The sequence below is a fragment of the Dromiciops gliroides genome, chromosome 2, assembly GCF_019393635.1.
Source record: "Dromiciops gliroides isolate mDroGli1 chromosome 2, mDroGli1.pri, whole genome shotgun sequence".
Taxonomy (NCBI): domain Eukaryota; kingdom Metazoa; phylum Chordata; class Mammalia; order Microbiotheria; family Microbiotheriidae; genus Dromiciops; species Dromiciops gliroides.
In genome coordinates this window covers 189943014-189969547 of record NC_057862.1, presented here as the reverse complement: position 1 = coordinate 189969547, position 26534 = coordinate 189943014, and the positions used below count along the sequence as shown (strand labels likewise).

The window sequence follows — 26534 nt, the reverse complement described above, 5'->3', positions numbered from 1 at the left end:
TTTCATGATGCTTAATAAAGACTATTTTGGAGGAAATTTTAGTATATCTTTTCCACTAAAATTTTAAATTATTACTTGACATATTTTTCTATTTTCTTTAAGCAATACAAAGTATTTAAAACTGACATAGAGGTATTTTCTTTTCACTCCATCATTTTTCTTTTCTTTTCTTTTCTTTTCTTTTTTCTTTTCTCGCAGGGCAGTGAAGGTTAAGTGACTTGCCCAGGGTCACACAGCTAGTGTCAAGTGTCTGAGGCCAGATTTGAACTCAGGTCCTCCTGAATCCAGGGCTGGTGCTGTATCCACTGTATTAGCTCTTATTAATAATTCATGATAATGGAGAAGAGGATAACCTTTTGAGAGTGTTTTTATATTTAGATTTGAATATGAGTATCAATGAGCTAACAATCAAGATTAAGTGTTTACTAAGTGCCAGGCATTGTGCTAAATGCAAGAATGGAATAGTTCTTAACTTCAAAGTGTTTTCATTCTAATGGGAGAGAAAAAATGTACATATGGAAATGTATGCATAATAATATACTGGCAACTGGATGGAGTGCTGGACCTGAAGTCCTGAGTTAAAAATCTAGCCTCAGATAAACTTAATGGTTATGTGACATTGAGCAAGTCACTTAACCTCTGTTTGCTTCCTTTTCCTCAACTGTAAAATGGTGTGTTATTAACCTGTATATACCTAGGTATTTATGTGTTGTTTGCCCTAGTAAAATGCATGCTCTTTGAAGGCAGAGACTGTGTTTTTGCCTTCCTTTGCATCTGCAGCACTCGACACATAGCAAACTCTTAGTAATTGCAAAATGGGGATAAGTAACAGCACCTACCTCCTAGGATTGTTGCAAGCATCAAATGAGATAATATTTCTAAATCACTTTGCAAATTGAAAAGTGCCGTATATATCTTATTCTCCTCCTCCTTCTTCCTCTTCCAAAGTGAATCCAGGGGATCAAGGAAGATGTCACATAGGATGTGGTATTTGAGTTGAGTTTTGAAGGAATCTCAAGGATAGGGTGCATTCCATGCATGGAAGATATCCAATACAAAATCATGGTTTGGGGAGAAGTGTTGTGTGTGGTACAGCAAATCATCCAATATGGTTGGACTGCAGAGTGTATAGAAGGAAATAAGGTACAAGAAGATTGCAAAGATAGGAAGGGGCTAGGTTGTAATGAGTTTTAAACAAATGAGTTTATATGTTTTTTCCTAGACTAGGTGCCACTGGATTTCATTGAGTAGGGGGAGGTCATATGGTTAAACCTGCATTTTAAGAAAATAATTTTTGTACCAGGGAAAAGAGGCTTAATGTGGGGAGACCAAATAGGAAGTTATTTTACTAGTCCAGGTGAGAGGTGATGAGGGTGGTGGTTATGTTGTTGGAGAGGAAGGAATATATGAGAGCAATATTAGGGAGATGAAAAAATGACAAGATTTGGTATACTGAATATTGTCGAGTTCTGCCATATGGTATTTCAAACCAAATAAGGAAATCTGATTTCTGAAATGCTAGAAAGCCTCTTACTCCTGGCTCCCTTCCCCTACCCCATCCATTACTCTCCCCACTCCAAACAAACAAATTTTCCTTCCTATGCTATTTATGGGCATGGGTAAGTTCATCCCTTAAGACTGAGACCAAAAAAAAAATCAGCCTTTCAGTTGAGGATCTATAGATTTTCTGGAGGTGGAAAGCTGTTATTGTATTGATTGAAAAGATGGTCTCTTCTGATCCCTCTTTAGCAAGAATAAAGGAGGATCTTTGTTATGTTACTGCAGAGCTTAACTAAGAAAATGATCAATATAATTAAATGGATCTGTGATCTCAATTCCACTGGTACAGATTTCAACCCATTCATGCCTACCTATTCTGTGCCATTCATCTCTGTGTCTGCTTATAAATCATGGAATCACAGATTTAGAGCCAGAAGGGATCCTCAGAGGTCAATCTAATTCAACCCCCTTATATTCTACAGATGAGAAAACTGAGGACCAGAGAGATTAAATGACTCGCACAAGGTCATGAAGGCCATAAGTTGCAAGGATGGGATTCAAACTCAAGTTCTGACTCCAAATCTAGCATTCTTTCCATTGTTCCATGCTGGCTTTTATTTGCCATAGAGACTCTAACCAGAACTTTGGAGGCCTAAATCCAAGTCTTTTCACATTTTGTGGGTACCAGCATAGCACCAGTCTAATCCATGGCCCGTCCATCTATTGTTCTCTCTTGCTCTTACTATATGCCCAGTTCTCCCTTTCCAATCATGTATTTTCTGGATACAGATCATTATTGGTTATATGCTTTAGCTTATTTATATGCCCCACTAGGTATCTATCCATTGCCACTTAGGTCATTCCTAATTGTGATTTTGAGATTGTGGTTTTTCATGATTTGTTACCACCTCGAATCACCAGAAAAATTGTTAACAAACTTTATTTACTTATTTAGAATTTTCCCTGTAACATGTAAAAACCAATTTTTTTCACATTGATTTTTTAAAACTTTGTGTTCTAAATTTTCTTCCTCTCTCCCTCCCCGCCCCTTCCTAAGAAATCAATCAATTCAATATAAGTTATACATGTGCAGTCATGCAAAACTTCTCCACATTAGTCAAGTTGTGAAAGAAAACAGACAAAATAACTTTAGAAAGAGGAACTAACAAAAAAATTATACTTCAATATGTATTCAGATACCATCAGTTCTTTCTCTGTAGATGGATTACATTTTTCATAAGTCCTTCTGATAGTATCCTGCTCATTGTTTCTTTCACAGTTACTATTGCTAATGGTCTTACCCTCCATTCTATTCCCTCCCCTTGATATTTACTCTTATTTTCTATCTGGTAACAAACTTTAAAGCAGAATTTGCTGAGGATAAGACCCATTGCAACTTTTTGACCTTTGGATGCCTAAAAGATGGGTCTGTGTATTTATGAGTAAACACTGATATTCATAGTTGGGGAAGAACCTTTCCCAAATTCATGAATTAGTTATCTATTTGTAGGTCTATTTTTAATTTGGTAGTTGAAAATTCTAAACCTTAATTACAGGTATCAGTAAATGAAAATATTTGCTGAGTTTCTTTGCTTGTTTAGAAATATAAGGTGGGTAAAATTCAAATACTATCATTTACTGACAGATACTCATGACTGTAATGAACATTAGTTTAAATAAACAAACAGCAGACATTACTGTTTGTCAACATTAGGTTGACATTAGACATATTAACAAGATCCTATTTAAATTTTAGCCAAGAGATATACAAACACAGCTTCAGAAACACACACACACACACACACACACACACACACACACACACACAAAATTACCCTTTACCTTCAGTGATGACACTTCAGAAGCTAATTGTGGAGGTATGACCAAAAGACCAGTACTGGAACAATAAAGGACCAAGATGAAAAGAAAACACCACAAATTCATGCCATTGATTTAACTTAAAAATATTTTTAAAAATCTAGTGTATCATATGGGCTAGTGAAATCTAAATGAATAGTCCATAAACACTTGTGCTCTTTAGCTCTAGAATAGTACGTTTGCAAATATTTATATGACAAAAATACTTGAGTTTATTGAGTGAATGGTACTATTTTAGCAATCAAGTAACAATATTTGTTGAGTGCCTACTATGCGCAAGGCACTGTGCAACTTTAGAGGATACAAGGAAGTATAAAAATGGTCCTGATTGTCAAGCATTTTACAGTCTATTTTGAGAGGCAAGACACAAAGAACATTGTGTGTTGCTGTGCTGTTTTGGAAATATTTGGTCAAATGTGTATTAATTTGGCTGAGATGGCATTTAAGGCAAACAACATGCTGTGAAAATACCTTGGAGCATTATTTTTAGTTACTTGAAGAGTTCTACTTGTTTTTTTAAAATACAGTTTATGTTAAGATAAATTTTTATTAATTTAGAGAAGACAATCAACATCTGTGAGAAAATGGATTTTCTTTTGGATTTTTTTGTGGTCATTGTGAGTGATTGCTTTTTCTTCTCACTAAATGTTTCACATTCTTCCTTTGTTCTAAAACTTATACTGACATCTAGCTTTGACAGTCATAGTAGACTTTATTTTCCTGAGGGGGAAAATTATATGATGCTTTTTAGTTTTGTACTCTTGGTGTGTTCATGACTATTTAAACTGTGCTAACTGCAGTAAAATGTATGACCTGAGAAGCAGAAAAAAAATTAAACACCAATATAAACTTAAAATAATATTTGAAGATAGCAATAGATTTCACAAGGCAATATGTAATTGATCAATCAATCGACAAGCATTTATTAAAGCTCAGCTCTGTACCAGGCACTATACTAAGTGATGGTTCTACAGAGATGGAAATGAAATGATCTCTAGCGACAAGGAGTTCACATCATGTCCAAGTGTAACATACATACATAAAAGTATATATATAACATATATTTGTAACATACACTTTTATGTATGTATGTTACACTTGGGCATAATGGGATACACACAGTTTTTTTTTTTTTGATTGGTCTTGTATATACTGAGATTTTTAATGTGTCCTTTGCTCTGGCAGAATGTGTGTTTGGGGACAGAAACTGTTTTTACCTTCCTTTGTATCTGCAGTCCCTGATGCATAATTTTAATTAATGCTTGTTGACTGACTTCACTTTGTTGATATAGTGAACCCCCATGAGGAAACTCCTGCTTACAATGCAGATTGCCACTGGATCTGGGTGTTTCTATTTTGAGAGAATTGTTTGGGACACCAAAAAGTAAAGTGATATTTTCACCTAAGTTATAGCAAAGTGCAACAGAGGTAGATCTTGAAACCTAGGTCTTTCTGATTCTGAGATGGGCTCTTTAGCTATTATATCATGCTTTCACTTACAAAAGAAATACAAGTTAATTTTGTGTGGGAAGTGGGGTGGGAAGGCATCAAAAGCTGGGGTTATCAGAAAAGCTTCATGTAGAAAGTGATACTTGAATAGGCATGGTGGCTCACACTTGTAAGCCCTGATTCTTGGGAGGCTGAGACTGGTGGATCACATGTGCTCAGGAGTTTTGAGCTGTGGTGGACTAAGCTGAACAGGATCTATACTAAACCCTGTACTAATATGATGAGCCCCCTGGGAATGGGAGGCGCCACTAGGCTGCATCATTTGGAGCGGTACTGGGCGGGCTCTTGAGAGAATGCTGTTCTGCCAGCCTGGGCAATGGAGGGAGACCCAGTCTCAAAAAAGTGTGAGAGTGTATATGTGTGTGTGTGTGTGTGTGTGTGTGTGTGTGTGTGTGTGTGTAGATTCTTGAGCTGAGCTTTGAAGAAAACTAATGATAGTTGAATTGTGAAATGAATTATGTAGACAACAGGAATGCACTAGGAGGAAGAGATCACTTCAACCTGGGGTGGTCAGAGAAGGCTTCATGGAGGAGATGGGATTTTAACAAAGTCTTAAAGTATGGAAAAGACTGGGATAGTCAGAGAGGAAGGAACATACCTAGCATGCGCGATGCTATGATATGAAATATGGAAGTGACATGGGGGTTGGGCCAATTAGCTATTGGGATGGACACACCTAAGTAGGAGAAGATTAAATTCTATAGCAAGAAAGTCGGTTAGGCATGGCTACTGCCTGAGCTAGGAAACAGAGATAACTCCAGAGGTCAGGACTATCCCCCTGACTCTTAGAAAGCTTTTCCCACCCCCAAAGGGAATTTTCCATAGTCATGTGGTTACCCCATCCGTCCCCTCACCATCTGTCCTCTATAAAGGCTTTGGCCTCTGTCCCAGTCCAGGAGAATGTGCCTCAGAGAATCATGTTATCTCTAAGCCATTTTCTCCCCTTGAGGGAAGTCTTTGACTTCTTTCTTGGTCACTTTCTCTAGTGCCCAAATAAAAGACTTTTATTCTAGTTGAATTGTGTGTGAGAGGGCGTAATTCCTTAAAGAGGAATTTCTAAGGACCCCACCCCCCTATTTCCCCTGTGACAGAAGCAAGGAAACACATGTAGGGGATAGTGAATATAAACTCATTTGATTAGAGCTCAGAATAGTGGGAAAACAAAGCTGTCAAGATTGGGGAGAGGTTTGAATGTCAGCCTCAGGAGTTTGGACATTGTTCTTTAGGTGGTGGGGAGCCACTGAATATTTATGAGCAAGGAATAACATGATACAAACTGTTAGCAAAGCAAATGTCCAGATGTAGGGTGATAAGGACCTGAACTCTGACAATGACAAGGGACAGATGTGAGGGATATATCATGAAGGAAGAATGAGTGAGGCTTGGTGACATTTCATAAGAGGTTTTTGAAATGGAAAATTGGGAGAATTGTGATCCAATTAATAGAAAAGGGACAGTTAATCCAGGAAGTTGGCTTTGGGTTCTAAATCAGAGATTGGCAAATGATGACTTGCAGGCCAAATGTGATTTGTTACCTGTTTTTGTAGAGCCTACCATCTGTTTTTGTACAGTACTTGAGCTAAGAATGGTTTTTCATATTTTGAAATTTAAAAATAGTAAATAAAAACCATTTTCATGTAGGCAAAATCAGGCAAAAGGCCAGATTTGGCCTTTGTGTTGTAGTTCATCAATACCTGTTTAACAATAAGTAACATTTATATAGCATTTACTGTGTGCTAGACTTGTTTATTGTTAGGTCATTTTTCAGTCATGCCCAAGTCTTCATGACCTCATTTGGGGTTTTCTTGGCAAAGATATTGCAGTGGTTTGTCATTTCCTTCTCCAACTCATTTTACAGGTCAGGTAAGTGAGGCAAACAGGGTTAAGTGACTTGCCCAGGATCACACAACTAAGTGTCAGAGGCCAGATTTGAACTGAGAAAGATGAATCTTCCCCACTCCAGGCCCAGCACTTTATCCATTCCAACACCTAGCTGCCCACGTGTGCCAGGCACTTTCCAATTATTATCTTACTTTGTCCTTACAATAACACTGGGAGGTAGGTACTATTATCCTCCTTTTACATATGTGGAAACTGAGGCAAACAGATTAAGTGATTTTTCCAGTCATAGTAAGTATTTGAGATTGTATTTGAATTCATATCTTTCTGACTCTAGGCCCAGCACTCTACCTACTATACCAACTCGCTACCTGTTCATCTAGAAATAGTTCAATACTAGATACTGAAACTAAGGGGATAGTATCACATCCAAGTGGAGCTTAGGAAAGTGGACAGGGCTTGAAATACACATCTACATTCATCTATGGCATCATCTGCATAGAGAGGCTTATGGACAAGACTCCCAAAAGGAGATAAGAGTTCTTTGAGGGGGTAGCTAGGTGGCGCAGTGGATAAAGCACTGGCTCTGGATTCAGGAGTACCTGAGTTCAAATCCAGCCTCAGACACTTGACACTTACTAGCTGTGTGACCCTGGGCAAGTCACTTAACCCCTATTGCCCTGCAAAAAAAAAAAAAAGGTTAAAAAAAAAAGACTTCTTTGAGAAGAGAGTGTCTAGAGAAGAAAGCAGAGGGCCAGAGATGGAACCAGAACCGGCAACTGGGGAAATAACATGGAAACATAAGAGAAGTTATATAGCAGTTTAGTATGATTCAAGGAATGTCATAAGGCAGGATAGTGTTTATTTACAAAGGAATAATAAAAATAATAATAATAGGCGACATTTAGATAGTACTTTAATATTTATTTATTTATTGTTTGTATTTTTTTTTCTTTTTTTGTGGGGCAATGAGGGTTAAGTGACTTGCCCAGGGTCACATAGCTAGTAAGTGTCAAGTGTCTGAGGCCAGATTTGAACTCGGGTCCTCCTGAATCCAGGGCTGGTGCTTTAGCCACTGTACCACCTTGCTGTCCTCCACTTTAATATTTATTAAAGCCCTCTATGTATGTTAGGTCATTTGCTCCTGTGAGGTAGGTTCTTTTATCATCCCTGTTTTACAGATGAGAAACTGAAACTCTGAGAACTTACATGAATTTCCCACAGTCCCACAGCTAATGAGTGTGAGTGATGGGATTGAGATTCATGTAACTTTTGACTTCAAGTCCCCTGTTCTTCCACTATACCAGGCTGTCTCAAATGGATGGTCTAGACAGTAGGTGCTTGTTAAAGGAGGGAGAAGGCATGACAAGAGAATCAGACCATTTAAAGATGACTTAAAATGTTTCCCCCAAAACCCATGTTTTATTTTTTAAAATAGTTTTCCTTGGGGCAGCTGGATGGCACAGTGGATAGAGCACTGGCCTGAGATTCAGGAGGACCTGAGTTCAAATCCGGCCTCAGACACTTGACACTTACTAGCTGTGTGACCCTGGGCAAGTCACTTGACCCCAATTGCCTCACCAAAAAAAAAAAAAAAAGTTTTCCTTGAGTAACCACAGTTGGACTTACTGAAAACACACACTAAACCAAGGAGCATCTTGAAGCAAACACTAAAGCTTCCATACCCTCTGTTTGCAAGAGAGCTGGATTAGAGTAACCTTGGTAGGCAGAGAAATAGATTCCTATGCTTGGGAAGCCTCATCAGAATGGTTTGAAGGGTTAGTGTGGAAGACTAGTTCAGAGATTAAAAAGACATGGTGTATTGTGTTAAGTCAGACATAACATCTCTTGCATAGAAGTTTACTGGTAATGCCATCAATCCTCAGAAAGCCATGTGTGGATGCCAGTTGTTGCATGGCAAGATTTGAAAGGCAGAATTTGGACTTTTATATTTCTGATCCCAGGCAAGACAAGAATACATGGTCACATCCAGGAGAAGGAATGCTGTATTAATAGTATTGGAATAATATGAATAACACCATGTGGTTGTAGTTTTTACATATGCTTTTTATTTTCATTTCTTCTCAGCAAAGGAAAACTAATTGAAGCAATTTATTCTTCAAGATGTGTGGTATAACTGTGCATTCTTTTTGCCAGAAGAAAAAGAAAAAAAAATCTGTTAGCTCTTTCCAAGTATTGTAAATCCTACTATAAACTTGAGTCATGTTCCATAGCTTAGTGACAACATTTTTCATTGTAGGTGCATTAGATTCTAGCCTTTCTAAGCAGTATTTAGAATATTAGAATTAAGCTATCATTCTGTTTTTTTTAATTAATAAAGTATTTTATTTTTTTCCATTACACGTAAAGATAGTTCTCAACTTTTGTTTATACAATCTTTACAATTTCAGATTTTTCTCCCTCCCTCCCTTCCCCCTCCTCTAGACAGCAGGTAATCTGATATAGGTTATATATATATATATATGCATAATAACATTAATCCTATTTCTGCATTAGTCATGTTATAAGAGAAAAAATCAAAGCAATGATGAAAATCCTCAAAATATAAAAAAACAAAAGCATCAAAAACAAAAGAAATAGTATGGTTCATTCAGCATCTATACGCCACAGTTCTTTTTTTTTTTTTCTTGGATTTGGAGATCCTCTTCTATCACGAGTTCCCTGGAACTCTTCTGTACCATTGCATTGGTGAGAAGAATATAGTCCATCACAGTAGATCAACACTCAATGTTGATGATACTATGTACAATGTTCTTCTGCTTCTGCTCATCTCACTCATCATCAGCTCACGCAGGACCCTCCAGGTTTCTTTGAACTTCTCCTGCTCATCATTTCTTACAGCACAATAGTATTCCATTGTATTCATATACCACAACTTGTCCAGCCATTCCCCAATTGATGGACACCCCCTCAACTTCCAATTCCTTGCCACCATGTAAAGAGCAGCTATAAATATTTTTGTACATGTGGGTCCCTTTCCCCTTTCTGTGATTTCTTTGGGAAAAAGACCCAAAAGTGGTATTGCTGGGTCAAAGGGTATGCACAGCTTTATTGCCCTTTGGGCATAATTCCAAATTGCTCTCCAGAATGGTTGGATCAGTTCACAGCTCCACCAACAATGGATTAGTGTTCCAATTTTGCCACAGCTTCTCCAACATTTATTATTTTCCTTTCTTGTCATTTTAGCTAATCTGATAGGTGTCAGGTGGTACCTCAGAGTTGTTTTTATTTGCATCTCTCTAATCATTAGAGATTTAGAGCATTTTTTCATATAGGAATAGATAGCTTTGGTTTCTTCATCAGAAAACTGCCTGTTCATATCCTTTGACCATTTCTCAATTGGGGAATGACTTGGGTTCTTATAAATTTGATTTAGTTCCCTATATATTTTAGAGATGAGGCCTTTATCAGAAGTACTGGCCTCAAAAATTGTTTCCCAGCTTTCTGCCTCCCTTCTAATTTTGGATGCATTGCTTCTGTTTGTACAAAAATTTTTTAATTTAATGTAATCAAAATCATCCATTTTGCATTTTATAATATACTCTATCTCTTGTTTGGTCATAAACTGTTTTCCTTTCCAAAGATCTGATAGGTAGACCATTCCTTTCTCTCCTAATTTACCTATGGTATCACCTCTTATGTCTAAATCGTGTATCCATTTTGACCTTATTTTAGTATAAGGTGTAAGATGTTGGTCTATGCCTAATTTCTGCCATACTATCTGCCAGTTTTCCCAGCAGGTTTTGTCAAATACTGAGTTCCTATCCCAGAAGCTGGAGTCTTTGGGTTTATCAAACACTACATTACTAGTTATCATTCTGTTTTTAAAAGACATAGCAACTGGACTTAATAAATTCTACTCAATTTAGCAACGACAAGAGGAGGGTAATTTATTCATTTGTCATGAAGTCATTTCAATTGGGTCCAGAATGCTAGTCCATGGTTAAATTTTTAAAATTTTGATTCAAAAATGGTTCTCATCAAATTTATTTTTATCAGAGGCATTTCTTTTTTTCTAATGCCAACTAGCTTAATTAAATATTTATATGAATGTCTGCTTTAATTTGATTTATTTTGTTTTTCTTAAAAAATATTGACTTGGTTGAATACAATTTGGCAAAACAAAACAAAACAAAAATCCTCACGTACATGAGATCCCAGGGTAAGAAGACATTGTTGTTGAATTTAATCCAGGGACATATCACTAGTGACTGCAACAGTCATTTTGCTTCAACATCTGGCTGAAATTGGGGGGAACCAAATGTATTATTTCTTTTATAACTTGGAGTTTTGTTATCGGATCTAGGAATTTTTTTAGTAGGGAGCACTCTTTGTATCAGAAAACTCTCAGGACTACTGGCTGAGGCAAATGTAACTCTTATGCACCAATTACAAGCACAGAAATCCTGTTGGCCAGGAGGCAGCTAGGTGGCACAGTGGATAAAGCACCAGCCCTGGATTCAGGATGACCTAAGTTCATATCTGGCCTCAGACACTTGACACTAGCTGTGTGACCCTGGGCAAGTCACTTAACTCTCATTGCCCAGCAAAAAAGAAAAAAAGAGAAATCCTGTTGTCTTTGTTCACCAACATGGTTATATTTGCTTGGATGCTTTCCATTGGTATCCCCACTGGGCACCAAAGGAGAACAGCCAGGATAGTGAAGGTCTTCAAGATCATGCCTAATGAGACTGGTAGCAGGACCTGGGGGCATTTAGCCTGGAGAAAAGAAGACAAGAGAGCTGCCTTTAAGCATACAAAGGGCTGTCCTGTGGAAGAGGAATTGGACTTTTTTCTCTTTGGCCCCACAGGGAAAAACTAGAAACAGGTAGAAGTTGTAGGTGCATAGTTGGGCTCAATGTCAGGAAAAGTTCCTAGTAATTAGAGTTATTTCATAGTAGATCGGGCCACCCTGAGAGGCAATGGGGTCTTCTAGAGCTCTTCCAACATAGGCCGAGTGACCACTCGTTGGTGATGTCATAGATCTGTTTCTTGTTCAGTTTTGGGTTGGACCAGATTGACCCTGAGTTCCCTTCTGAATGAGATTCTATATTTCTGTGAAAAAAGCGAGGGAGGTGAGCCAGAGTGGCAGACTTCCACAGACTGAGGGAAAAAGAGAGAAAAATGTAATAAATCGATCGAATCTGGAGTCAAATCCTGTCCATGTGACCTCAGGCAAGTCACATAACATCTCTGGGGCCCTGTTTCTCCATCTGTGAAATGAGGGTGTGGGGCATGATGGCCTCTGAGGTTCCTCATCTAGAACCATGATCCTCTGTGATCTTCTGAGTCTTCTAAGCCCCCCCCCCCCCCCCCCCCGTACTGGTAGAGAGTGTCTTTGGGTACTGAGATGTGACAGACTATTTTAAAGTTCTGTGTGTTTTGTTCTCTACCTCAGGTCTCATTGTTAAGGTTTCTTTTCCTTTCTTGGCAATATTCGAGATAGCTCCAGACAATGGAATCAGCCTGCCAAAACCCCCCTCCACTTGTAATGGTGTCAAACAACAGGGATTTCTATGATGCCTGTGAATAGCAGTAGCTTTTAGAACTACTAAATGGGTCAGCCATGTTCTATAGATATTGACCCGGAGTAGCTTTGGCTTTATGCAAGTTTATAAAACACACTGATTTGCTATATCTGATATCTTGTGAGTCTGACATCTTCAGTGACCCCAGTTGAGTGGCTTTTCTGAAAATTGTTATTTTAAGGAGATGCTAGTAGTTTAGAGTATCTTTATTTAAATTTAGCAATTGAGACAACAGAAATTTATCAACAATACTAGTGATAATTCCACCATTAATACAAATGAAAAAATGGCAAGAAATGACTATTTTGTATCTGATTCTGACCGTGCAGGAAGGTCATAGTCTTTTTTCTGAGCCATGGATGTATAATTGTCTTTATCCAGTGTATATAGCCAATCCAAATTACTCTGGGCTTTAAAGGGTACTGGCCTACCACTTGGTAGTAATGACAATGGCCATTTCCCAAACAAATGCCTAATTAGTGTGGTTTGATTTATCTCACTTTACATTTCCAGATGGCACATTAAGTAAACTCAGGCAAGAGGTGATTTATTTAGGGATTAAAATTCAACACTGCTCACTTTAGATTCTCCTCCTATTTGTCTGCCTGCTGGTTCTTCAGCTTGCTTCACTGGCTTATCATCCATACATGTCTCACAAGTATGGGTTCAGCCCTGGCCCCTCTTTTCTTTTGCTATACTTTCCCTTTTAGTGATCTCACCTCTACCTGTCGGTTTAATTATCTTCTCTATGTTGATGACTCCTAAATCTATACATCTAATCCTAGTATCTCTCCTGAGTTCTATTCCTGCATGTCCAACTACCTATTGGACATTACCAAATGAATGTCCTATAGACATCTCTAATTCAGCATGTCCAGAACCAACTATTTTTCACCCATAAACCTATTCCTCTTTGTTGTTGTTGTTCAGTCATGTCTTTGTGACCCCATTTGGGGTTTTCTTGGAAAAGATACTGGAATCATTTGCCATTTCCTTCTCTGGATTATTTTATAGATGAGGAAACTAAGGCAAACAGGGTTAAATGATTTGCCCAGGGTCACACAGTCTTCCTGACTCTAGGCCTGACACTCTATCCACTGTACCACTTAGCTACCTATTTAGAACTTTAGAACTATTTCTGTTGGGAGCATCATTGTCCTTCCAATTACCCAGGTTCCTAGCTTTCGAGTTATTCTTGAATCTTCCTCCTCCCCTTTGCCACTCTTCCCCCACCCCCCAAAATACATCTAATCAGTTGCCAAGTTTTATTTATCTACTCAGTTTCAACATATCTATCCCCTAGCCTCCACTCATAAAGTTCAAGCTCTTTATCACCCTTTATCTGGGCTATTGCAATAACCTCTGGTTTGGCTGTTCTGTCTCTAAGGCCTCTCTCCATTCTAATCCATCATCCTCCCAGCTAGCTTCCAAGGATATTTTCCTAAAGTGAAGGCCTAACCATGTCATTCCTCCTCTCCCCACTCTAGTGTCTCCCTATTACCTTAAGATGAAATATACATTTATCTGTTTGACTTTTGAAGCTCTTCACAATCTGAACTCTCTCTATTTTTCTAATCTCCTTACTCATTACTCCATACTACATGCTTTGTGGTATAGCTGTACTGGTTTACATGCTGTTGTTCACACACAATGTGGGTGTGTGCAGTTTATTTCTGTGCCTTTGCACTGGCTTTCTTCCTCCTGGAAAAAATACTCACTCACTCCTCAGCACTCCCTCTTAAATCCCTACTTTCCTTTGGGCTCAGGTGCTCCCACTCACATGAGATCTTCCCTGATATGTACAGTTGCTAATGTTTCTCCTTAAAATTAATTTTGTTTGTGTTTTTTTTTGTGTGTGTGTGTGTGTTTGGGGAGGCAGTGAGGGTTAAGTGACTTGCCTAGGGTCACACAGCTAGTAAGTGTCAAGTGTCTGAGATCAGATTTGAACTCTGGTCCTCCTGAATCCAGGGCCGGTGTTTTATCCACTGTGCCATCTAGCTGCCCCCAAAATTAATTTTTATTTATTTTTGATATACTTTATATTTTTGAAAGAACAACGTTTGAACCTTGCCATGACTAAAACCTTTTAAGAATTGGCATATGAACTAATGTGCCCCATACACTACAGTTAACTAGGGAATAGTATAATTGGGTATGCATAGACCTCTATCCTGTTTGCTTCTAGACAGTCAGGCTAGGACTAATCACCTCAGTTTGTGGTTGGCTTCTCTAATTCAGGAACTCTTCTTGCAAACTGTAGGGACCAGTTTTTAATTGGGGAGTGTTAGTTATGTGGCTCGCCGTAATATTGGGGCAAGGAAGGAGACTGACAGCCTCCCTTCGAAACAGAACAGGGTTTATTAACAAGAATGAACTTAAAAACAAGCAAGATCAGTAGAATTAAGGGAAAGGAAATAAAATGGGGGAAGGGAAATGATACAACCCAAATACCACCACTGCCCAGGAATCAGCTGAGAACATAGGGCTATGTCCTGTTGCCTTCCAGCTTCAAGCTAGAATGGCAAAACTCCTCCCTTCTCCTTCCCAGTCGACCCCAGGCTGACCACACACAGCCCCAAGCCAATTGGCTAGCAGCCCTGACTGACAGTCATATGACTGCCCTCACTGGGCTTCCAGTCTTTATAATTTTGCCAGGCCCATGTAGGCGTCAGCAAGTGGTGATGATGTGAGGTACCAGTGCCATGGCGATGGCTACAACCAGTGGGTGGAGCACCGTGCCATTTGAGGAGGTGCTGCTACCTCGCCCCAGGCCAGTTTGCGCTCTGGGTTTTTAAAATTCTAGCCAAAAGATGGGATCGTAAAAACCTTAAATAACAATTAATTCTTTACACTACCAGTCAGCTCTAGCTAATGGACCAAGTTACAGTCTCTTGAACTCACAAGGTTGCCTCTGAGAAAAATTAATAGTATACTGTATTATTAATAACCAATATTACTCTGTAACACATCCTATTTTCGATTTTCTCAAACCCCATTTCTCAGCCTACCTCAAAATGGGACTTCTCCCAGTCTGAATTAAAGGCATGGTTGAGAAATGTGATCACTCATAGGTCCAGGGGCATTGGTTGGCTAATCAGTTTAAAGTGGGACCCTTACTTCTGTTTACCTATAAACAGAGGAACTGGCTTGGGCTGGGGCCCTTCCCAGGACATGGCTCTCCTGTCCTTGTTATTTCTTGTCAAAGTTATCGGTGATTTGGTTTCCAAGGAGAAGGCTAAGGGGTAGTGGTGAGGTGGGGTAGAGGGGATCCAGATTGGGGTGGTTCTGTTTTTCTAGCCAAAATTACTAGAGGCAGCTTAGGCTCATAAAGAAAGTAGCATTCCTTAATTGTCAGAGAGGGATGTGATCAGCCACATCTGAAGACCCAGCCACTTAACCTAGCTACCGCTAATTATAAGACTTTTCTACTACCTCCCCCCTCCCTTTGGTATTTCAATGAAAATGGTCTTCTCAGGCCCATAGCGGTTGCTGACTCACTGAGGTGGGGACGGTTTGACCCATTTTATTTATAATTATATGCATTATATAATATTATATATATATTATATGTTAATAAATTATTATCTTGTCTGGAAAGCTTGCCTCAGTTTACCTTTGACTCATTTTTACTTGCCATAGTTTGTGGGGGGCTTGTCTGGGATTTGGGGTAAAGGCCAGGTCCCCCAGTCCCCTTAGCAGGATCTCTCCCTTCTTTGGGCTCTAGTGGACATTTTCTACCCAAAGGGAGGGTTTTTTGCTAGGAAACTGGCTCTGAACTTCTCCCCTGAAACTCAAGGACTTTTTTAGGCAAGGAGGTATGTACCTCATTGGGGATAATTTTGTGTTAATAGCACTTTTTGTATACATCTGGAAATAATTGGCAATATATGCCTGGGTACATTCCCTGTGGACTATCCTTTGAAGAATATTTGGTTCCCTTCAAGGACGATCTTCCCAAATAGGATCGGGAAGATAATCAATAATCCCATTAAGGAATTTTGTAATTTGAGTTTTTCTTTTCCCTCAAGGAAGACCCCCCAAATCAGGGGTAATCAGAGTGTGTGTACCATTTTTGGCATTCTCCCAAGCCTGAGGAATTGAGAAAGTCCTATACTTCTAGCTGGAGAGTGACAGCACGTGCCATCATCAGTGTTCTTCAAAGTCTGGGAAATTGAGGGGACCTTGTCTTCCCCTAGCGGGGTTGGGAAATAACTAAAATATAGATCAAATTGATTTATATCCTACTATTGTTTTAAAAGGGATTTTTCTTTTTATATGTATGAGTGAGTGTATGTGTATGAGTGAGAATAAAGCAAACTGCTTTTTTCCCCTCTGTCTGATCAGCCTGGGTGGGCGTGGCAGGGAATAGCAGTATGCTTGTTTTTGTTCTCTTCCCTGATGCTCAATGACAATGCCCCTTAAAACAGAGAGAGAGAGAGAGAGAGAGAGAGAGAGAGAGAGAGAGAGAGAGAGAGAGAGAGAGAGAGAGAGAGAGACTTCAGGTTTTATCCCTGATATTGCCCTCTATTAGCTCATAAACTGGGTCCCTGGACAAAGGATTGAACCCATAGGCAGTACACCTATGCTGGGCAAGTATGACATTGTGAACCCAGTTGTAGAAAGTAAGGGTCAGTGGGGAATTTTGTGTCCTCCTAGGAGGTTTCATTTGTATTAAAAGCATCAACATAATCCATAGGTTTTTCCTTAGCCATAACTGATCACCAGTTCTAGTGCTAAAAATCTGGCATCCAGTGTTTTAACATCTTGAACAGTCAGTAAGGGATGGGACTCTTAAACCCCAATTACTTTAATAAACTGACCACCAGGCCTGTGGCAAGGCTGTTCAGCTAAGATAAGTGGTCCCTCAGGAAGGTTTCCTGATGGGATTACAACCTTAGCCAATGCATCTCTTTTTTTTTTTTTCTTTTTTTTCTTTTTTTTAGTGAGGCAATTGGGGTTAAGTGACTTGCCCAGGGTCACACAGCTAGTAAGTGTTAAGTGTCTGAGGCTGGATTTGAACTCAGGTCCTCCTGACTCCAGGGCCGATGCTCTATCCACTGCGCCACCTAGCTGCCCCTGCCAGTGCATTCTCAAAGATTATCTCCACAAATATCCATCCTAGATTGGAAATTGGGCTAGTAAAAGATCTTTTTAACTTCTCCATACAAAAGAGGTACTTTACATGATGAGAAGAAGTAAAACCCAGAGGCTGCTAGCTCAAGCTAACAGCTAGTGGGAAGATCTTGCATTCAGTGTGTGTATGCATGCTTATGTGTCAGACTTTCCTTGTTCATATCTAAGAATTTAAATATATATATATACATATACATACAATATAGAATACATATATACACATACATATATACCTACCCATATATATAATGTGTATATGTGTGTATATATGTACATAATGTATGTATATAATGTAAGCTAGAATTAGCAAAAATAATGTGCCAAAGAAAACTCCTTTGGGGAAGCTACTTGAAGCATGGGATAAGAGAACTCCCAATTGAACCGGGGATGACAACCTCCCCTCCCCCCTCCCAACAAAAACAAAAACTTCAAAGCAATTAGGTTCGGTAATACTTGGCTTAAAACAGGGAAAAATTCTGCTGGTGAATTATTCTTGACCTCAGTTAGGAAATTTTGATTATCATAAGCTAGAAGATTAAGGTAAAATTAACTAATCTTTTAAATGAATTTAAATCATCTGACGACATCTTCTCTCTTCAAGAAGTCAAGATTGAAGGGGCAATGTAGTTTTCATTGGGCAACACCAACCTCTTATTTCCTTGGACTTTTCCACTTGGCCAAGTTACATTCCTAGATTTGATGAGGACCCTCAGTTATAGATCACTTTCAAGCCATATTTAAAGGTTACAATCTTACTTGAGCATATGTAACTGTTTTAATGGTGACTCTATTCTTCCTGAGAGAGAGAAAAGCCATCTTAGAAGAAACACATAGATTGGATTCAGTGGAGGGGAAGGACTCTGACACTAAGGGTCTCTTCAGTTAGCCTTTACAAGACCCACATTGGGATCCCAGTGATGTTAAATACTTGCATTGTGCTGAAATATTCTAGCAAGTTTGGGGCTAACATTCTTTAGACTTTGTTTTAAGTGAACTAAGACCATCCTCCCCATTCCCCCACCCCCCAATAATGGATTTGTTGTTTTGCTGCTAGGATATGAAGGTCATCTCACTGGTTAGAAAGAGACAAGTTGGGGTGGGTTGTGTTAGTGAATTTTTAGAGGAAAAAACATTTAGGACTGGTACCTAAAAACTGGCTGCCTATTATAAATGCTTTCCTTGTTCATGGAAAAGAGAAAATTTGTGTACATCAGGAAACAACCAAAAGGTAATTGGTTTGATTGGAACATTTAGTTAGATACTTAGGGAGTTTTACAAAGTAAAGTACTGATCAATGTAAAAATAACTTTTTAGGACTATTGATGAAACGTACTATTTACCTCCAAAGAAAGAATTGATGTTGATGGAACACAGACTAAAGCATACTATTTTTCACTTTCTTTCATTTTTTCCCTTTTATTCAAGTTTTCTTATACAAAATGACTAATATGGTAATGTTTTACATGATCATACATGTATAATCTATATCTGATTGTTTACTACTTGGGGGGAAGGAGGGATAAAAATTGGAACCCCAAAGTATAAATAAAAATGTTTGTTATTTTAAATTTAAAAATTAACTTTTTAAACTGATATGTTTTTGAAATGAGAAATTTTGCTATGTTATATGAGATGTCTATCCATTTTTTGGGGGATGGCAACGATGAGTTAAGTGACTTACCCAGGGTCACACAGCTAGTAAGTGTCAAGTGTCTGAAGTCAGATTTGAACTCAGGTCCTCCTGAATCCAGGGCCGGTGCTTTGTCCATTGTGCCACCTAGCTGCCCCTTTCCATTTTTATAATATTTTATATTCAGTTTGAATTTTAAGAACTGCCTTGCTTCCTCCATACAAAAGAGAAACTTATTTAAGGAAGGTGGAGGAGGAAGCCCTTCTTAAGAACTCCCAGATAGATGAGCTGCAATACTTTGGGAAAAGTCATGTTACTCAGGTTCATAACTTCATGATGAGACTTAGTAGAGACTGGAAAAATTATGAAAAAAATTGGGGAAAACATAGGTAATTACTGTGTGAGGAAAAAGGTACAAAGAAAAGACCTTTAGATTTCCCTTATTTGTAAATTTTCCAGTTTTCTTGAAACCATCTGTTTGAGCAAGGTCATCAGTATGTAAAAGAACTTGTTTGAGTTATGGAAATTCCTAAACAATGGATTGAGTTACCGAGAATTTACAAGTTTATATATAATATAGAAGTGATTTCTTTTTTTATTTTAGAATTTTAATTTCCCAAATTACATGTAAATACAAATTTTGACATTGAAATTTTTTAAGACTTTGTTTTCCAAATTCTCTTCTTCCCTCCTTCCCCCACCCCCTACCAAGAACTCAAGCAATTCAATATAAACTAGACATGAACAGTCATGCAAAACATTTCCTTATTAGCCAGGTTGTGAAAGAAAACAGACAAAAACAAAACCAGATAAAGGAACTAACAAAAAAATTATGCTTCAGTCAGTATTCAGACACTATCAGTTCTTTCTCTGTAGATGCACTGCATTTTTCCTAAGACTTTGAGAGTTGCCTTGGATCTTTGCATTGCTGAAAATAACCAAGTCATTCACAGCAGATTATATTACAATATTGCTGTTATTTTATATACAGTACATTTCACATTGCATCAGCTCATGTAGGTCTTTCTGATAGCATCCTGCTCATCATTCTTTTCATAGTAAACTACATTTATATAGTACAATAAAGAGGGATTTCCTTACAATAAACCCATGAGGTTGATTCTTGCAACAACAGTAATAGATAACATTTATATAGTAGTATGATAAAGAATTTATATAGTATTATAAATAATTCTCTTCACAATATCCCCGCAAAGTAAGTACATTTTATCATCATCATTATCATCAATCAATCAATTCTCATCATCAATAAATCCCATCTTTATCAATTAATCCTCCTCATCAGTCAGTCCTCCTCATCAGCCAATCCTCATCAATCAATTCTCATCTACATCCAATCAATTCATCTATCAATCACCATTGTTATCATCATCATCTTACATTACTCTTGCCTCTGCTTCAAAATTTTTTTCAGTTACTATTGTTAACTGTTTCCCTCCATCCTATTCCCTCCCCCATGATATTTACTCTATTTTCTATCTTCTTTCACCCTATTCCTCCTCAAAAGTGTTTTGCTTCTGACTGACCCTCCCCCCATCTGCCCTCCCTTCTTTCACCCCTCCCTTCTTATCTCCTTCCCCTCCTACTTTCCTATAGGGTTAGATTGAGTGTATATGTTATTCCCTCCTTGAGCCAACTCTGACAAGATTAAGGTCTTTGAGCCAATTCTGATGAGTGTAAGGTTCATTCATTGCCCCACTCCTCCCCCAGCTCTCCCCCAACTCCATAAACCCTTTCCTGCTTCTTTCATGTAGGATTTTACCCCATTCTCCCTCTTCCCTTCCCCCTCCCCCGGTGCAATCTGCTCCCCCCTCAATTTTGCCCTAAAGTTGTTATCATTGGGCAGCTAGGTGACACAGTGGACAAAGTACCCACCCTGGACTCAGGAGAACCTGAGCCCAAATTTGGCCTCACACACAAGACACTCACGCACTGAGCAACCCCAGGCATGCCACCCTCTGACTGCCCCCACAAAACAACAACAACAACAACAAAAAACCAACCAAACAAACAAAAAACAACAACCCGATAAACAAACAAAAAAATGCTTTACAGATATCATCCCTTCATAATCAATTCCCCCCTGTGCCCTCTGTCTAAATTTATTCCTATCATCTGTCCTAATACTGAGAAAGTTCTTATGAGTTAAATGTATCATCTTCCCATGTAGGAATGTAAACAATTTAACCATTTAACGTCCTTGATTTCTTTTTCCTGTTTCTCTTTTTATGCTTCTCTAGGGCCTTTTCAGCTCGCACCCCGGAAGTCGAGTGCATAGCAGGCAGTCTGACATGCGCAGCAGGCGCACTGGCGTGCGTAGCTCATGCCATTGGTCTCCTCCCCAAAAGGGTGGTCCTTAAGAAAAACTGGTGTCTTTCAGTTATCCTAACCGACTGTTAAAAAACTTTCATATTTTTTTTACCACAGATGTTAAATGAAATCTTTTGTGTGAGCCTTGGCAAACTTTAATTGCTTATTGCAATACCATGAGAATGATAATAATTGTATCTAGCCTTAAGTCCTGAATAGTGAAACTTGCTGTTTTTGAAGCAAAATCTATTGGGGCTGTAAATTATATTATTCTGAGTTTTGAATTCGAGTATAGTTGTCTGATGGATCATTAAGTCAGTAATCCATTATTTGAGGGAAATGCCATAACATACTTAGAGGGAGTGTGATCCTGAACTGTGACAGGTGAATGTTTGTAATCTGGGAAGAGGCAGAGGGAACAACCTTGGCATGGCTGAAGGTAGTAGTCTCTTGAGTCAGTTTCCCCATTTTGTTACTTCCTTTTTGAACAAAAATATCTCACACCTGGTTCATCTTGAGTCTAGCTATGAGTGGAATTGTGATTGCACGATTGGTTGTCAACTGTGACTCTTACCTGAAATCAAACAGAGTTGAGAAAGCTTGAGTCAATTTGTGCCCTTAGACCTAGGCTTGGGGGAGCAGTTTTGATGCTATTACAATCGTGTACCTGCTTTTTCCTTTTATAGCAAATTTCTATAATCAGGGCAAGTAGTCACTAAAAGATATGAGCACAATGCAATTATGTAAGATCTTACTCTTTTCAGTCTGAATGTGTAGTCATTCCTTATCCCAAACAAGTAAATAAATGTTTGGGATTGTCATCTACCCACTAATACTTATATAGTCATGTATAAGATTAAGTCCTTGAAGTATTTCTTTCTTTCAGAATGCTATGGCAATAATTTGTAAAGATAAAAAAGCTTGGGAAACTAAGATGTGAATCTATTAGTTTGTGAAGTTAAAGCCAGAAACTTCTGTTTCATTTTAAGGAATAGAATTTCATGATAGTCATCTTAGTAGAGTAATTTTTGCATAATGTCTATTCCATTTGAATATGGTTAACGACTGATCATGTCTTACTACAAACAACTCATTTGATGTATTCATATATATATATGGAATCAAGTGTATCTGCTCATCCCATCCCATGTCTTTTGTTGCAATTGGTGTAAAGTTAGTCTCTTATAAAAGTAAAATAATTTGTATAACCATTGAACCTAGGGGTGGAAAGTACCTGCCTGCACAGTGTTGTCATCAATGTTTTCAATTTGTAAATGATGATAAGGGCAATAAATTGTATTTATTTTTATTGTGTTGATTAATTTGGTTCTATTGATTTAGTGGATGATTTGTTTCTGAAAAGGGAAAATTTTGAGGGGTTGTAAGTGGGGATTTTAAGATGAAGAAAAACATTATTAGAGGGTAATGAAGTGATAGAAGTGATGGGAGGCTAGATTCTGGTATAGTTTTGCTTTAGAAGAGTATATGGCAATATATTTCTTTTTTACATATAATAACTTTTATCTTTAGCAGGAAACTGTTCTTAATGATGACACACAAGTGAAAGTGACTCCAGGGGATAAGGCACTTCGAAACACCAAAGAGCAGCGGTATGAAAAAAATCGGCTCAAAGAGATAGATCAGCAGCTGAGAGAGTTGGAGGAAGATATTGTAAGTCTTTATATTTTAAACTTTCAAATTTTAATTATAATCAATTAATATGTGAAGAAAAGCAAAATGAAGGCTTCACTATTCTACTTATGCTTCATGATGTATCAAATCAGCCATGACAAGCAACACGGAATTTAGAAATTAGAATTTGAATAAGATTGAAGATTTAATTCAGTCATGAGGATCACAAAACCCTCTTTCCCTGCCACACAACTGATGCTGGGAGCTGCTAGTAACATCCCTCTTCCTTTTACTTGTGTCAGAAAGCTGTCTCAGGTAATAAAGAAACTGGCCTCACTGGTCCAGGGGCAGGTAGGGAATAGAGGGACAACTTGGAAGAGAGTGAATTGTTCCTCCAGAGCCCAATTTTTTGAACAAATGGGAGGTGCTGCTGGGGCAGGAGATACTTTGTCCAGACATTGGGGAAGAGAGGATGTAAGTTGTAGTAATCCATCATATATCTGGTTGGAGAGAAATATGCTAATGATGTATAAGGGGAGAAAGTGCATGTGACCTGTAAGAGACTACTCTATGACCTAGAGCAATGGGGACTCATATATAAAAGAAAACTTTAGAATAATGGAGGTGCTTTTAAAAAAAATTATTTGCACAACCACAATGCTTTTCTCAAATGGACTAGTTATTTGAGCACTTTTCACTTGGGAATGGGAATGATCATGGTCAACTAGAGGCTGAAGAGAAGAGCAGAACTTTGAAGACAGCAAAGGTAGCCTTTGATAAGCCAATCATCACTTTCTCACAGCTCAGGAGGGCTGTAGGATTTGTGATGAAATGACCAAACCTGCTGGGAGCTGGGGAGAGCTGCAGGTACAGAAAGTTGTGGCAGATGTCACAGGGCGGTTATAGGGAACAATGATTTATGGAATCTGCCTAGATTAGTGGGACACCAAAACTAGAAACATGCTATAATGTGCAGTCAGAGGTATGGTGGAGGAGAGAATTGACACAGAGGAACAAAGGCCCATTTCACCCAGCTAACATCGTGTCTGATGAAGAACAGGAAGTCATGGAGACTATTCAAAGTTCTTGAGGGGAGGTGTTGATCACTAATGAGTATCTTTACTTTCAGTGGGTTAGAATGCATATTCTGTATAATGCCATTTACCAGAAAGTAAATTCATATTTTAAGTTTCATAATACTGTGTGGTTACATGGGGATGATCTGGTCACTGCCCCTTGGAGGGATGTCAGTTGTGGAAGTTTCTAGCATCTGAATAGGAAGTAAGAGAGAGATGAGAAAACTCCAATGTGTACCTGGCCCCATTGTTTTGGTAGGGAGTATCTCATGCAAGGGTTGCTACCCATAGCTGGGAATAGAAATACACTGTAATGACTTTTAAGCATATGAAATATATCAAAAATATCCTTTGCCAGTATAATAGCGAGGGAAAAAATATGCTGGTCTCAGAGATGGAAGAGAGCACAGGTAAGATCATGTACTATGTGAACTGGGTGTAGTGTCTACTGGATGCTATTGGGATGAATCTAGTTGATTATATCACCATGTCTTCCTGGTGCTGATGTAGCCAGGTTGTTTGAGGGAAGCTGAGAGAGTGAACACTACTGATGTATTTGTCACATTTCAGTGCCTGTATATGGAAAATCTTTACTGGAGAAGCAGGGCCCCCTCACTAAGTACAGGAAAGTAAATTTATTTGGTAGAATCACATATACAGCTAATTTTAGATTGATATGAAGGATAGAACACCTACCTTAATCCCTTTTGTTATCTGTGCTCTGTCTAGGCTCTGGAGCAAGCATGAATATATAACTGTGGATCCAAGGGGAATGCCCACACATCTTAAAAATTGCAACCATACTCGCACATAGCAAAAAATGTGATGAGGCTATTTACCTACCTGTTGGGGGAATTTGCTTCCTTTATTACACTAAGGTTCTGCCTTCTTTCATTGATTCATTTGCCCCATCACTGTCAGTCAGTCAATAAATATTAAGTACCTACTATGTTCCAGGCACTGTGTTAAATACTTGGAAATCCCATGCTTCTTTTTAAATCTAAGCACTAAAATTCCCTTAGACCCCATAGCATAGTAAACAGCAAAATAGTTTAATTAGGAGAAGCATAGTAATTTCAGCTATAGAAGCCCCAGTAGGAAAAGCTCCAATAAATCTTGCTTCCTACCTCCTAGGATGGAGCCTTTCTCTGTTTGCTCTCTTGTGAGCCAGAAGGGAAAAAGTTAAGAATTTTACTTGTGTAGCATAAATCACCTGTCTCCATCTCCAGCCACTGTAGTGGGGGCTGATGACCACAGTTACTCAGCACTTACAGGGGATGATCCTATCTGGTCCTGATGCAGTGCCAGGATGGATGCTGAGCTTTTCCACTTGGTTGCAAGAATATCAACCACTCCATGTGCTGACTCACTGTTCTGTGCTTACTCTGATTGTCCTACTTAATAGGACAGGAATGATTGTTCACTTAGGTGCATTTGCCGTCTGTGGGAAGGAGGGGGTGCTGCTTACTATGCTCTGAGACTGAGAAAGGTAGTTGCTCAGGTAGACATTGCTATGTTAGTATACCCCCCTCCATCCTTCTCTTCCTTCTTTCAATGTTGTGTCCTGGTTCTCATAGGATCATAGATTTAGAGCAAGAAGAAACCTTAAAGGCCTTCTAGCATTCTCTTCTGTGATATCTGCCTAGCTAATCAATCTGGCCCAAGGAAGGAATCCACAAATGACAGTTGCTTGGAAAGGCCATTCTAAGAAGCTGGAGCTGGCCTCCCTCACATGAACACAATAGGAGAAAACGAAGTACCATAAATCACCTGGCCTGTACCATTTTACTACTGCCACTGCCTTTTTAAAAACTTATTTTGGTAAACCCACAAGACACTACACCCAGTTCACATAGTACATGATCTTACCTGTGCTCTCTTCCATCTCTGAGACCAGCATATTTTTTCCCTCGCTATTATACTGGCAAAGGATATTTTTGATATATTTCATATGCTTAAAAGCCATTACAGTGTATTTCTATGCCAATGTAATTGCAGTATGATTGAGTGTGTGTGTGTGTGTGTGTGTGTGTGTGTGTGTGTGTGTGTGTGTGTGAGAGAGAGAGAGAGAGAGAGAGAGAGAGAGAGAGAGAGAGAGAGAGAGAGAGAGATTTTAGATGAATTGAGAAGTTGAAGAAGGGAGAGAAGGATTTGAACTGGAAGATAAATAGTATTCAGTCTGAAGGAAGTGAAAGATTCAAGGGGGAGGATTTGGACTTGAGGGGAAAAAAAGAATAAAGATCCTAGGAAAAGGAAGTTAGGCAAGGTAGATAAGTCAGGGTGAGTAATATTACTTGTTAAGAAAAGGGAATAGGTTAGTAAGAGAAAGGAAAGGAAGTTAAATTGTATGTATCTATTAAGGTATTAACAAATTTTTTAAAAAAATAAGTTTTTATTGATTCTTTCATTTTTCATATCACCATAACTTCCTTTAGTATTCTTTCCCATCACCTCCCA

The 26534-nt window shown here is 38.6% G+C and overlaps 1 protein-coding gene across 1 annotated transcript in view; it reads left to right on the top strand.

The window, feature by feature from the left end:
• The window catches only part of FSIP1 (fibrous sheath interacting protein 1), a 246793-nt gene that overhangs the window by 62130 nt on the left and 158129 nt on the right, over positions 1-26534 (top strand). The window contains exon 11 of the mRNA XM_043980546.1: positions 22900-23040. Within this exon, the coding sequence (XP_043836481.1) occupies positions 22900-23040 (141 nt within the window). The remainder of the gene's footprint in view (positions 1-22899; positions 23041-26534) is intronic.